Here is a 14872-nt window from a genome sequence, read left to right as displayed (position 1 = left end):
TTTATCCTTTATCTTGATTTACATTAAGAATTCAAATTACCTCAATTTGAAGTTAGTATTCCAAAAAGATAGTAAATCTATAAATTTGTACTTTAAAAAAAAAATGAAATTCTTTAAAACATGCCTTAAAAGTATATTTAAGAAGAGGGGGAGTGCTACATTTTTATTTGTTAACCTCAATACATCAATCCCAAGTACTAAGTTTATTTCTTTGATTTTTTAAAAATTAAATAGCCAAGAATATATACTATGGCTTCTTTCATAATACTATTATTTTTGTATATATTCATCTAAGTGTAGAAAGAGAATGAAAGAGGATACACTGAGGTGAAATAAGTTCTCTATGAAAGCAATATCCAAGAAGTGGAAAACACCATATAAAACTTAACTGTACATACCTTCATATCATCTGACTTTGTACCATAAGCACGTATTAGCCTTGTAACAAAGTTTAGCTTAAGTCATTCTAAAAGTATTGAGAAACCAGCAAGCTGAGGGAGAGACCAGGCCTCTGTGAGTTGCCCGTTGGACTCTAATCCACACAGGAACACCACCCACTACTAGTTACTCTGAGCCAGGCTAAGTCTGCCACTGATCAGCTGTGACACTAGCTACAGGACCCTCAACCTCTGTACCTGTCGTATCCTTGTCTTTAAAATAGGGATGATAACAGTCCCTACCTGGGGGCTTCTGGTGAGGCTAGAATGAGGCCATGAAGATAAAGCACCTGGCACAGTGCCTGGCACAGCTCCCACTAACACTGAGCGACAGGGTCGAGCGTGGATGCTGACACGCACACTTCTAACAGCCCAGAAGAAGAAATGGTAGAAGCCAAGCCACGGCACTTCTTCCCTGAAGAACTGATGTACGCCTATAAGCAAAAGTGACCCAGACTGCAGAGAGAACATCCTGAGCCTACGTGACTAAAGTGAACCCACTCGTTTTTACCACGGTTCAAATTTCTCTAGGTTACTGGAATTTTAGAAGGCATGTGACTCTTCCAAAAGGGGCACAGTTAAGATCTTGAGCCAAGGTGTGCTAACTCTTCCCTTGGTTTTTTCTTCTTGCCAAACTCAGGTACCATTAATTACCTCCTTCACAGTGTTAAAGACTGGTAAGCCCAGGTGCGTCTTGCCTCCTTTCCCTGGAGTGGTTCCTCCAACTAGTTTGGTGCCATATTCCAGTGCCTGCTGGCTATGAAAGGTGCCCTGAGAAGGAAAAGCATAAGACTAGTGAGAAAAGGCTGGCTAGGGAGCCTAAAGACAATCTTCAGCAACTTGGAAAAGAAAAACAAATATGTTAAGTATCTGTCGTTTGTTGTTGTTCAGTCAGTCACTAAGTTGTGTCCAACTCTTTTGCAACCCCATGGACTATAGCGCACCAGGCTCCTCTGTCCATGGAATTTCCCAGGCAAGAATACTGGAGTGGGATATCATCCCCTTCTCCAGGAATCTTCACAATCCAGGGGTCAAACCCACGTCTCCTGCATTGGGAAGATTCTTTACCACTGAGCCACAGGGTAGGAATGCCATATTTCCAAGCATCCTCATCAACTTTCTGAACACAGCTTTCAACCTTGAAGCAAAACAGGTCTCTGCAGAGCCAAAATCACTGTTCTGTGTGTGTGTGTGTGTGTGTGTTTTATAGGAGGTCTCTTTTCAATCTGTTTTCAAATTTAGCTGGTTATCAGAAACTCCCTGGTGTTGATCAGAAAAGAACACCTCCTTCTCACTGTTCCTCAATCCCTGATGTCCTCACATCCCTCTTCTACTCACCACTCCATAAAGGCAGTGATTTCTATCTACTTTGTTCACTGAGAGATGGCACCCAAAGCAGTTACATACAGTAGGCACTCAGTAAGTAGTTGCTGAAAACCGAATGGATCTTCGCAGCCATTCTATGCGGACCAAAAAATGCTGACTCAACTACTCAAGTTCTGTTACAAGCATAAAAATTGGGGCTTTAAGAGACCCTTCAGAAATTTCCTGATTTCAAAGTCTTTATTCTTCAAAACAGGAAACCTAATCCCAAGCACATTAACTGACTTATCTAAAAGTCAGTGATGGAGTTTTGTAAAGTACCACAGGCCAGTGCTCTTGTTAAAGCAGTACCATTCAAAGTGTTATCTGTAGACTCTTATGGGTGTGCAGTGAGGTAAATGCAAAAAGAGGGGGAAATAATGACAAAAAAGAAGAAAGAAAAAAACGAGAAAAATCTAATACAAAAATAAGTGAAAATGTCTGCAAATTTTTATAGCAATATGACATTGCTATGACTTACTGTATTTTGTAAAAAGTAGTGCTCTGCAATAAAGTGGAAATAAAAACACACACCCAAACTGGGCCTTCACTCCAGACAGTTAAAGAAGCACTGTGCTAGAATACTACCTGCTAAAAAAATTTAAATAGTCACACTTTTTAGTCCTAATGTAGTGCTGAACAGGGATGACATTTCCTATTAATGTCCTTGTTTCCGTTACTTTTCTCATTATCACCATCCAGTGTATGGTTAAAATAAGAATAGTTTTAGTGGCTCATAACAGCCAGTACAAGAAATATCACCCCTTGGGAAAACGGCATTGTTGGAATCTGCTCTGAAATATAAATATTCTTCATTCACATGTGCAATAATGTGCACAGTGGAAAAAAAAAGAACTAATGAGACAAGATTTACATTTTCTATGGAGATAAACTCTAAATTTCAGACTTCATCATTCTCTAGAAGCAGAAACTTAACCAACAAATAAACAATTAAGGCTCCCAGTGAATGAGAAACAATGTATTTGCTGATAACTAAGACACCGAAACCAACCTTGGATCTCAATATTTAGGCAATCATCATCTAATTTAAGAAGCAGAGACAGTTACAAACAGTGCTTACCAGCACAGACAATGGTTCTTTAAAAAAGGGCAGACGTTCAAATGTCACGTGCTCTGTTTAGTCGCTTAGCCTTGTCTGACTCTTTGCAACTTGCAACACCATGGACTGTAGCCCACTAGGCTCCCCTGTCCATGGGGATTCTCCCAGCAAGAATACTGGAGATGGTTGCCATGCCCTCCTCCAGGTAAAATGTCAAAGGGTCATATAAAGCTTAGCAAATAGAAAAACAACATTCTATATAATTAATTTATGTGTGGAATTTGGGTCAATCAAACATTTAATTATATGCTAATAAAATTAATACATACCCCAAAAGGGACTGAATATGATTTTAATTGGCAGAAGAATGATAAACTGTACTTCATGAGCATGAAGCATCAACTTTCTTTAGAAGGTATGTATGTGGAAGTGGTATTCATAAAATATATGGCTCTCAGAATAAGCAAACCAATTTTATCTATGAACAAAATTTCAAGGTTTTAGTTGTTTCTTTCTTCGTTGGCAGTGGCTATTTTTAAAAATAGTAGAAGAATGGGAGAAAAAGAAGAACGGTCCACTGCAATTCACATTTCTGTGCCCAGAAAAGTCAAAAAGCAGAACGACATTTCACCTGAAACAACTTCTAATCAAAATTCATTTTTCAAAAAAAAAAAAAGAGATAAGTTTAAAGTAATTCTTAAGTACTTAAAAAAAAAAGTTATAGAAGTTTGGATATTTGAGTATCCTCCTCTAGATCAGGAGTTGGTAAAGTATGGCCTGAGGGATCTGGCCAGCCACTGGTTTCGTGAATTAAGCTTCCCTGGCATACAACCATGTCCACTCACTGACGTATTACCTGTGGCTGGTTTTGCTGTTCCAATGCTATGGAGTAGTTGTAACAGAGACTGCATGGCCTACTAAGCCTAAAATGTTTACAATCTGGTCTTTACAGAATAAACTTGTCAATGCTAGATCACCAAAATATTGCAGAATGAATATTATAGTTCTTTTAATCACAGAAAAATCATTAACTTTAAATTACACAAAAATCATTCATCACTTTTATTCTGCCATGTCTCCCTTAATAACTGAGGAAGGGACAGTTTGGGTTAAGGTTAGGGATTATCTTCTAATAAATTTGGTAGCATTCCTTCATATTTAAAAAAAATCTGAGCATCTACTATAGTAGAACTATAAATGTGTACATATGTTTTAAAGGGCAACTTGGTAGCACCTGCTACAATTTTAAATACAGAACCTTTGACACCCAATTTTACTTTCAGGAATTTATTTAACAGACATATATGTATGATATATATTATATACTGTATAATATGTTTTAAATACACACACACACACACACACACACACACACACATAAACGGAGAAGGCAATGGCACCCCACTCCAGTACTCTTGCCTAGAAAATCCCACGGACGGAGGAGCCTGGTGGGCTGCAGTCCATGGGGTCGCTAAGAGTTGGACACGACTGAGCGACTTCACTTTCACTTTTCACTTTCATGCATTGGAGAAGGAAATGGCAACCCACTCCAGTGTTCTTGCCTGGAGAATCCCAGGGACAGGGAAACCTGGTGGGCTGCTGTCTATGGGGTCACACAGAGTCGGACACGACTGAAGCGACTTAGCAGCAGCAGCATACACATAAACACAGAGAAAGAGAGCACATCCTACGAACTCTGTAGAACGCCTATTATGTAAGTGTTGTGTATGAGTAAGAAAAGTATCTAGAAGGATATACTTCCAGCGGAGTAAAATGGTAGGAAGGAGAGAACGGAGATTCTTAGGTCGCACTTTACTGTGGAATCACATCACAGATATATTTAAACTTACGCAAATTCTATGATGTATGCAGAGGATAGGGAGGCAGCAAGGCCTAAACACAAGCCATCTACCTTGTTGTTGTTGTTCAGTCGCTAAGTCACGTCTGACTCTTTGTGACCCCATGGACTACAGCATGCCTGGCTTCCCTGTCCTCCACTATCTCCCGGAGTTTGCTCAAGTTCACGTCTATCTACCTTACTGAGTGCTTAATTAAAGAAACAGTGACCTGTTCCAATGTTGGAGAAAAATCAGTTGTGTTATACTTGCTGAAAGGAAACGTGGGTTTCCAACAAAATACTATACTCCTATGGAGGGATTTTTCAGGGTAACAAATACAATTTTTACTTGACTATAGCACTTAACCCCCTCCTGAGATACAACCCCACTGCTGTAGTGTTCCCCTTTCTGCTACAAACATGTGTTATGACTTTTGTGATATTAAAAAAAAAACCCAAAACGGACAATACTTCAGTGTTTTTGTATCTCTAATATACATTTAAAAAAACAAAAATCTTGATAAACATACCTGCTTACCAGTGAAACCCTGGCAAATAATCTTCGTATTTCTATCAACATAGAGATGCTTCCTGGAAGTTGTATAAGAGCAATGCCGAATTCCATTCTGTTGCACTGAAAAGTAAAGAAAATATGACACATTGCAATTTTTTCCAAACTTTTGGACTATGGACTTAACCTAGTGACACAAAAAAAATCCTCTAAAGAGGAACTATCACGTGATGGTGGCAGCTTTCAATGTCACTTTTTAAATAAGACATATTAAATATAAAAATTGATTAAAGAAACAAAAAAGGGACACTGCTCTGTTCTTCAGAATCCCCTTTCTACTGAGAACCCCAATCTTGTAGCTTTTTCTGAATGAAGAGAGGTTAAGTTTATAATTTTTAGTCCTCAGAAAGAAATCTGGTGCTCAGATAAATAGCTCAAATTAAAAATGAGGTATCACTCTAATACTCTTTACTAAACAGCCATATGCTTTCCCTATTTGACCCACCATTTTCAAGCCCAACATCTCTAAACAAAAGATGAGCTAACAGGCCAGCTTTGTCAGAACTACTAAGAACTACTCTGCAACTCATTTCCTGGTAATAATATTAACATTAAATGTTAAGTCATAGAATAAGGGCTTCCCTTGTGGCTCAGCTGGTAAAGAAACCGCCTGCAATGCAGGAGACCTGGGTTCGATCCCTGGGTTGGGAAGAACCTTGGAGAAGGGAAGGCTATCCACTCCAGTATCCTAGCCTGGAGAATTCCATGGACTGTATAGTCCATGGGGTCGCAAAGAGTAGGACAAGATTGAGCGACTTGCACTTCCATAGAATAAAACGTGTCTAAAACAATCCAAAAATTACTTAAATTTGGTCTCTTCTAATGTAAGACTCAAGACCTCACATCTAAAAGAAATTGGGAAAATAAAATAAATAGGAAAAGGAGATGAGGGAGAAACATGTAAAAAACACCTGAGTTATTTTCACCTGAGTTAATCACACCTCAGTGAAACTGAGAAACCTAAGTAGCTCCCAGAGCCAGCTCCCTGTATTTCAAAAATCAGCAGGAAGCAGAGCACAGATGAATTAAAAATTGTGGGCTATCTTCTAAATCCCCATCAGAGCCCCAAAATGCTGTCTCCGTGGTCCACCCTGGCCCTTTTGAATTGCTAACACCTACCACTGAGGTAACCCATGAAAGTCAGGTCTAGAAAAGGACACCTATCTCATCATAAATTTGTCCAGAGTCCACTCAATGCTTTTTGTCCTGAATCACAGCTCATATCCTCCTAAGCCCTCAGACCTCAGATTCCACAACTGATCTGCCTCTGGCCCTTTGAGCACCCCTTGATTCATCTTCACTGATCTCACATGTAGCCCACCAGGCTCCTCTGTCCGAGGGATTGCCCAGGCAAGAATACTGGAGTGGGTTACCATGCCCTCCTCCAGAGGATCTTCCTGACCCAGGGATCAAACCTGTGTCTCTGCATCAGTAGGCAGACTCTTTACCACTGAGCCAACTGGGAAGCCCATACTGACCTCAGCTTCCAACAACTTTAAATTTTGGAGTCCCCTGTATCTCGAGGGAAGAGAGAGGCCTGGAATTCACCCTGACCAACCCGGAGAGAAGTATTCTGTGTGCACACAGATGAGCTGCATTCTTGGACTAGACTATGCTGAACAAGGGGCCCGAGGGAGCGCTGAGGGTCAGTCCTGGCCCAGTGAGCATAGCTAAGCACCTGAACCCAGGACAGGGAACAGGAACTGGTGAGAGCCCACCCTCACCAGTGATTGCCCTTGGTTCCCCATTGTCCCAGCTGGAGACGCAGAACCACAAAACTCAAAGAACAGCTTTCCTCCCCTCTGCTATGCCTGACAGAACTTGCCCAACAGTCCCTCCCACTCCTGGAATATTGAACACACAGCCCATCTGTCAGTTTTCAGTGAGGAAAAGTACAAGATCTGATTCCAAGAGCAAATAAGATGAGGATATCTGGAGCCCACATTTGCTTTCTGAAGGTACAGTTTTGTCCTCCACAAGTACTCTTACACTCCACCTTAACAAAGGCAGTTCACTTCTCCTTCCATGTGGCAGGAGTGGCCCTGTCACCTTGAGAAAGGACAGGTCAGCCTACATTTGTAAAGCACAGCTTCTATATCAGTACAACTCTGATCATTACCCTCTCCTACTTTTTCTTCTACTCAAAATCTCTAAGATCAGCTTTATGGAGCCCAAGAATTTACATCACCAGATCTCTGGTGCTTATAAAAACTACATCTGCAAGTGTGATGAACAGCTGCTCACCTCCCAGATAACCTCGGAGCCATTTAGTATTGCTCAGACTATGTGATGACCCTATCATTCTACAGCATCTAGAGAAGTGGATCTTGGGCGATCTATCATGTACATGTGGGTACATGAACTCTCCCCTTCCACTGTATGAGCTGATACCAAGGCTGCAGGTAAGCTGGAACCAACAGACTATCGTCACCTTTGAGCCAACCCCAAAATACATGGTCAAAGATGAGGAAATGAAATTCTGACCACAATCTGCCCCAACAAGAAACCTGTAAAATGCCAGACAAGGTATCACTCATACTGAAATGAGAGGAAGTGAGAATAATCAAGCATTTATGAAACTCAAAGGAAAACCTTGTGTTGCCCGACAAGCCATGATGTTCCATAATCATTAGAAACGCCTTTTAATTTGAGAAAACAGAAGACGAATCTGCCCCCTTCACTGGCCTTTTACAAAACTGCCACAGTTGTAAGGAGGACCCCAGACTTCCGCCACCCCAAGTCACCATGACACAGGTAAAGACAGGCGGCTCTATTTAAGGCAGAATCATAATCAAATCAATGATAAATCTTACCACTGGTGACATCAGAGAATCAAGGAAATTCTTCTGCTTTTGCCATTTGTTTGCATTCAGATGGACATAATGCAAAATATACTTATATTCCTAGTAAATCTCAGCAAAATTTAAGTTGCATACATCATTTTCCTTGGAGAAGGAAACTTGGAGAACCCACTCCAGTATTCTTACTTGGGAAATCCCATGGACAGATGATCCTGGCAGGCTACAGTCCATGGGATCGCAAAAGAGTCAGACATGACTTAGGGACTGAACACCAACAATGTCATTTTCCTAATTCTTCCCCACCATAGACAATCCAAGCTCAGAATCACAGGCTGCAGACTCCCCAAGGAAAGCAGCTTCTCCTTTTCCTCACCCCTACTATACCTCTTCACCTTTCCTCCCAACAATTCCACAGTTCTCTAATTTGGACTGACAGACAGTGCAAGCCACTAGCTGCTAGAAATATTAAACCTGTCAGACTGGTCATTTTCTTTCCCTACTTGATTTCTTCTCCATCCAAATTCTCAATCAAATGTCCTAAATAATGACTTTTTTTTTTTTAAGTTTATTCTATTTCTGCTATCTTCAATGGTCTTGTCCATTGCTTCAAGAGGCCTAATCATATTTTGGTTTTAAATACAAACCTGATCTCTATAATATAGTACCCTATTTCCTAAAAATAAATCTAGAACATAGGGCATACTTTAGTCAAACCATCTGACGAGTATTTCTCACCTTTCAACGAGTCAATGTGCTCATTCTCCTGAGAATTTCACATGCATTGATTCATGTAAGTTCATATTTAAATAAAATGTTCTATGGTGAGGAATCTGAATTTTCACATGACATTTGTGACTTGTGAATACAATGGGGTGTTTGGAGGGGATCTGAGATTAAGAAGAATGGAAACGAAATACTTTCATGTGCTGTCTAATTATAAACACCACACCTGCAGGCTAAAGGGTGCACACATCTTGTTACTTTCTTTACCGCATTATTTCTGAGCAAAATTATATCTGGCTACGTTTCTTTTGGGGCTTCCCAGGTAGCACAGTGGTAAAGAATCCGCCTGCCAATGCAGGAGAAACAGGAGATGCGTGTTCAAATTCTGAGTCAGGAAGAGCCCCTGGAGTAGGAAATGGCAACCCACTCCAGTATTCTTGCCTGGAAAACTCCATGGACAGAGGAGCCTGACAGGCTACAATCCTTGGATCGCAAAGAGTCGGACACGCCTGAGTTGGACAGGACTGAGTGACTGCGCACACACACAAGTTTCTTTTAATATCATCTAAATATCTTCAGAACTTCTAACTGTAAATTCCATGAGTATAAGGACCATGTCTTATACCTGGCATCTCCCATGGCATATGGTACAGGGCTGTACAAAGCACATGTACAGGAAATGTTTGAATTTCGGGACAAGAGATGGGATCTATGAGAAGAAACACATACAGAACTAAATATCAAAAGTTCCATCTCTTTTTGTGTGAACTAGAAAAATGTCAATCCATTACCAGGAAAAGAGGGGGGAAAATCCTATATCTATTTTTGTACATGCACTGGTTTCCCAATAATTTGTATAAAAAATCCAGTCCTAAATACTACTAGCAGTCCTCAACACTGCTACAATCTAGTACAAATTCCATGCTAACCAGTTTGTTTTGTTTTGTTTTGTTTTGAACAAATGAAATCCAGGAAGCAGTAATGTAATACAAATTGACTATTCCACTACAGGATTGACTATTCCACTACAGGAGAAAAGAAAAACCTAAAGCAAAACATAGCACGGGCAGAGTTAAACGCAATGACCCACCAGGAGAGTGGTTTCATAACATGCGACAGGCAAGGAGGAAGATCATAGCAACCTGAGCAACCCAGGGGCCAACAGGAAGGAGGGGACGAAAGCCCAACAGAAAAATGGACAAAGGCCATAAACAAGAAACACAACTGGCGACAGACAAATCATAAAGCAACCTATGAGAAGATAATGACCCAACTAATATTATGGAAGTGAGTATTTTTAATTAAATATTAGGGCAGCAGGAGGGCCTGAAGTCGGCCACCAGGCAGAATTTCCCAGTGGTGAAGGTCTTGGGACATCTCCAGGGAATGTGGTAGAGTCACCTTCTCTCCAGGTTCTCAGAAATGGGCCAATCTAACCTTGGGACTGCCTCTTAGAGCAGCTCAAAGCATAGCCAGGAATCAGACAGGCCTGGGCTTGAATTTATGGCCTGCCGCTCACCAACTCGGTGACCTGAGGCAGGTCTTTGGATCTCCCCTGGCCTCAGTCTTCCCTTCTGTAAGTGCAACAACAGCTGCTCACGAGGCTGTGATGCTGATGGGAGATGATGCCTATAAACTGGGTAGTGAAGTGCCTGGTCCTCCCTAAACTGGGTTCACATCCTACATGAGCACAAAGGCCAATCATTTCCTAAAAAGAGAGAGCATACAATTCATATTTTAAAATCAAATAAGTCAGAAGGGTTTTACATTCTCATGCATAACCTATATATGCTTATATGTAAATATACTAATCCATGTCTACATAAAACACTCAGTAGGCAGACATGTACTAGTAAATTTCTACCATCTGAAATATTTTTAAAGATGCAGCCATACTGTAAAAAGGGGGATAACATTACACACCTCACAGGCAACATGAGAATTAGATGACATAATAAAACAGAGAGGACTTCCCTGGTGGCTCAGACAGTAAAGCGTCTGTCTACAATGTGGGAGACCTGGGTTCGATCCCTGGGTCGGGAAGATCCCCTGGAGAAGGAAATGGCAACCCACTCCAGTACTCTTGCCTAGAAAATCCCATGGACAGAGAAGCCTGGTGCAGGCTACTGTCCATGGGGTCGCAAAGAGTTGGACACGACTGAGCGACTTCACTTTCTTTACTTTTCTAACATAGAGAGCATGCAGCATAATAACTAGGGTAGAGAAAGTGTTATTTCACTACTAGCTATTTATTACTGACATAGAATGAAAAGACTAGACTGAGATATTCATTGTGCCAGGCTCTCTCCCAGACACTAGAGATTCTGGGGTAACAAGATAGACTGAGGCCCACATGAAGCTTCCTGAGATATAAACATTAAACAATGAAACACAAAACCCCAGCAGTGCCAACTGTAGTAAAGGCTATGAACGAAAGAGACAAAGTAATCTGAAAAAAATGTGCATCAGCCAGCCACATGCGAGTCCTCTCCCTGCAGAATGACCACACCATGCACAAGATGGCCGCAGTGTGGATGCAAGTGTGGCCAAAAGCAGCTGCCACACAGGACTGTGACCACGGATGGTGCTATGTGACCAGTACTGTGCTCCTAACCAGTAGCCTGAGACTATTCATGAAAATACTCCCACTCCAACTGCTCTCTCAAACTATGCTCTTGTAGCTTGCTCATTTATTCAGGTATGTATTCCTGATTTTAACAAATGTATAGTTACTAATCATATGTATTATGCATCTATAATATGCAGACTATTGGGGTCCCTACCTATAGGGCCTTAAAGTATAGCAGAGTAGCTCAGCAGCCACTTACTTCTAAACCCCAATCTACTATTCAGATGTGAAATTATATATTCATTTAGTACACACTTACAGATGAAGTATAATGGGCTCTAAGTACTATATTTCATCAAATCTAAAACACTACCAATTTTAAGAAGTGCTGTTAAGAACTAATGTGAAGAAAATGCTGCCAATTTACTGTAAGATACCATCAGTTATAAGACATCCCAATTTTAAGAATGTTATTAATATAAAATTTAAAAATGTGGGTTATGGCAACAAAATGCCTGCCTTTGGTGAAATTATATTCTTCCCCTATATTTGGAGAAATTACTTTTAATATCCCCAACTAAGTTTTTATGGAAAAACAAGTTTGAGGTCAGATAATCAAGTCACCTTCTCATGGCTACATTGATACATTTAGATCAAGGCCATTTTGTATTTCTGAAATAAAGATTTGGTTCTTAGATGCAATGGCAACAGGTATTAGTTATCAGAAACACTACTGTTGAGGGTCCCCTTTTCCAAACTACACTTCTAAATATCTTCCCTATTCCCGAAACGGGACTGTACAACTTGGCAAATACATGGAAAAGGCAGATGACACCTCTGGGTAGAGTAGTAACCTTCTCAACAAACCAGTGAGGTTGCCAAAGAAAAAGAAAAATCAGAACTTCAAAAAGGAGGCTCAGTCTATCATCCAGCATGCATGTAGTAGAAAGGATGCTGCAGAGTCAGAAGACCTGAGCTCTGGTACTCATTCTGATACTGATGAGGAAACATTTGGCATTTATTTCCATATTTGCCAAACAAAGGAATGGGACCAGTTTGGCTGTACGGTTCACTTTTTGGCATCAAAACGCCTTACTTCTAAAGTTAAAAAATACTGGCTCTTGAATACATTTTTCCAAAGAATACATACAGATGGCCAACAGGTAACATGAAGAGGTGTTCAACATCACTAATTGAGAAACACACAAATCAAAACCATAGTGAGATTTCACCTCACCCTGTTACAGGGTGGCTATCACCAAAAAGACAAAAAACAATAAGTATTGATGAGAATCTGGAGAAAGGTAACCCTTGTGTGCCTTTCCTAGGAAGGTTATTGGTGCAGACGCTATGGAAAACACAATTGAGGCTCCTTAAAATATTAAAAACAGAACTGTCATGTGACCCAGCAATTCCACTTCCAAGTATTTACTAGGAATAAAGAATAAAGAAGCTCAAGCTCTGTGAGAACAGTATCATTAAGTATTGCTAAGGGTGGATTCAAGACCTTAATCTTTGAGACATTTTCTTCTATAGTCTCTGCTCCTAAGACAGCAAACCTATCTGAGGCAAGGATTTTTCAGAAACTCAGAAAAGCAAGAAAGACATGGATATAACTAATTCCTTTTTTCTTTCTGCCTAAAACATCCTTGATTATCCTTTAAATTATGTAATAAAAATCTCCAGAAAACTCTTCCAAAGAAACCCAACTTCTTCCTATTTGCCAAAGTCTGTCCTCAGGTGATCTGGTAGCTAAGGGTAGCAACAGAGTGTACAGTCATTGTACACTTTTAAAATGTAATTTTCTCAAGAAATGAATCATCTCATCCAATATTCAGTACCAGCAGCAGAACTAGCAGCAACGCAGAAAAAAGGGGAGGTAGGAAAAAAACTAACTGTGGTTGAGTATCTATTTCATCCAAGGTGCTTTACATAAATTGTTCCCTGTATTCTGCATGGTGAATCCTGGACTTCATCATTTTTAGGATGCACTTTTTTTTTTTTTCAATTTTTCTTTTTCTACATTTCTTAAACCAGGATGAGACTGACAACTAATGGTGTGTCACAATTTTAATTAGCAATCATTTCCCACTGTTAGTGGCAGACAGAACAGCAGTACATCTTACAAGGGACAGTGTTTCAGATTGATTAAAATATGGTAATGATTTCATGGAATGTGAACAGAAATTGAGAAACAGATTTAAAAACACCCCCCAGAGTTATTACCTACACTGTACAGAACCAGGCAGACTTCAAACTCTGATGTGGCTGATTCCAAAGTCTTTTCCTACACAACCTACCTAACACAGAGACTTTGAACATAGCAAGAATTTTCAACAGTCAGCGTTACTAGTAATCTTGGGTGTTAAGTTTTCAGGAACTGAAGAATTCAAACTGCCTGGTCTCGGAGACACTACAAGTAAGTTGGTTAAGGTCCTAGCCAACACTAAGCTTGTAGTTTTCTGGGCTGTGCTGACTCTAAATGCATCCTCCTGCAGATTCACCTTACAATCTAAGGAAAGGACAATTTAAAAGTATAGGACCGTCCTGTACAAGGCTCAGCTTGACCCTCCAATTTCCTACCGATTTCCTGCCCGTACTTCTCAACCCACTCACCCTCCCAGAGACTTCATCCTGGGCCACATCACTTCTCACTTTCCTAGAGAACCTGTCCAGATGCCGCCCCCATCCCCCACTCATCACCGGAGGATCAAGGGCGTGCAAGATCCAGACACCGCGTCTGCAGGTCTCCCAGACCCGAATCCTGGCTGAGTCGCTCTACTTCCCCACTCGCCAGCAGCCCAACAGGTCCCCGCCCCACATATCGAGTAAAGCTTCCTCCGTCCCCGGGGGTCCCAAGCTTGGGCCCTCCCCCGAGATCCCGCCCCGGAGGGCCCAGCCGCGGCCTGGACCGGGGCGCCGGGCCAGATGAGGCCGGGAACTCGCGGAGGCTTGGAGGACAGAGTCCCGGCCGGACTCACAGAGGAAGGCGCGGGACAGGAGGCGGGCGGCGGCGAGGCCGCTGCTGCCAGAGGCCATGGTCGCAGCGGCACGGGCAGCAGCGAGGGCTGCGGTCATCCGCCAATGACACTCCCAGGCCCCCGGGGAACCTGGCGGGGGCCGAGGCGCGAGGAGGAAACGGGTGGCCAGAGCGTTTGCCGGTATGAATTTCCCTCCACAGAGGCCTCTTCACCCAACATTGGTCCTCGCAGGTAGAGAAGAAAAGGGCTTCTTAACGGAAAAGTGGCCAATAACTTGGCTTTTCCCCGGAAACGTGGCTTTGGCCCGACAATAATCACAACTGGCAGCTCAGGGGACACCCCACCGATGCCGGTCGGCGCGGGGCATTGTGTGAAATGTAGTTCAATGGCAGCAGTTTGTGGGAAGTTTGGGTTGGGGCCTGCGGAAAGGGAAGCGAAAGAGAAAAGGGGGAGTCAAAGCCACCGGCACGGTGTCAAAAGGAGTGAGGAAACAGTGAAGCGAGCTGCAAAGAGCAATGCAGAACCTTTCAA

The 14872-nt window shown here is 41.7% G+C and overlaps 1 protein-coding gene across 1 annotated transcript in view; it reads right to left on the bottom strand.

The window, feature by feature from the left end:
• Window positions 1-14464, bottom strand: part of SUCLG1 (succinate-CoA ligase GDP/ADP-forming subunit alpha) — a 34852-nt gene extending 20388 nt beyond the window's left edge. The window contains exons 1-3 of the mRNA XM_061432716.1: window positions 14342-14464; window positions 5227-5330; window positions 1092-1208 (exon numbers count right to left, since the gene is read on the bottom strand). Of these exons, the coding sequence (XP_061288700.1) occupies window positions 1092-1208; window positions 5227-5330; window positions 14342-14438 (318 nt within the window). The 5' untranslated portion in view covers window positions 14439-14464. The remainder of the gene's footprint in view (window positions 1-1091; window positions 1209-5226; window positions 5331-14341) is intronic.
• Between the last annotated feature and the right edge of the window lie 408 nt (window positions 14465-14872).

This window comes from Bos javanicus, chromosome 11 (assembly GCF_032452875.1).
Source record: "Bos javanicus breed banteng chromosome 11, ARS-OSU_banteng_1.0, whole genome shotgun sequence".
NCBI classification, from domain to species: Eukaryota; Metazoa; Chordata; class Mammalia; order Artiodactyla; family Bovidae; genus Bos; species Bos javanicus.
This window is presented reverse-complemented; position numbering and strand designations above follow the sequence as displayed.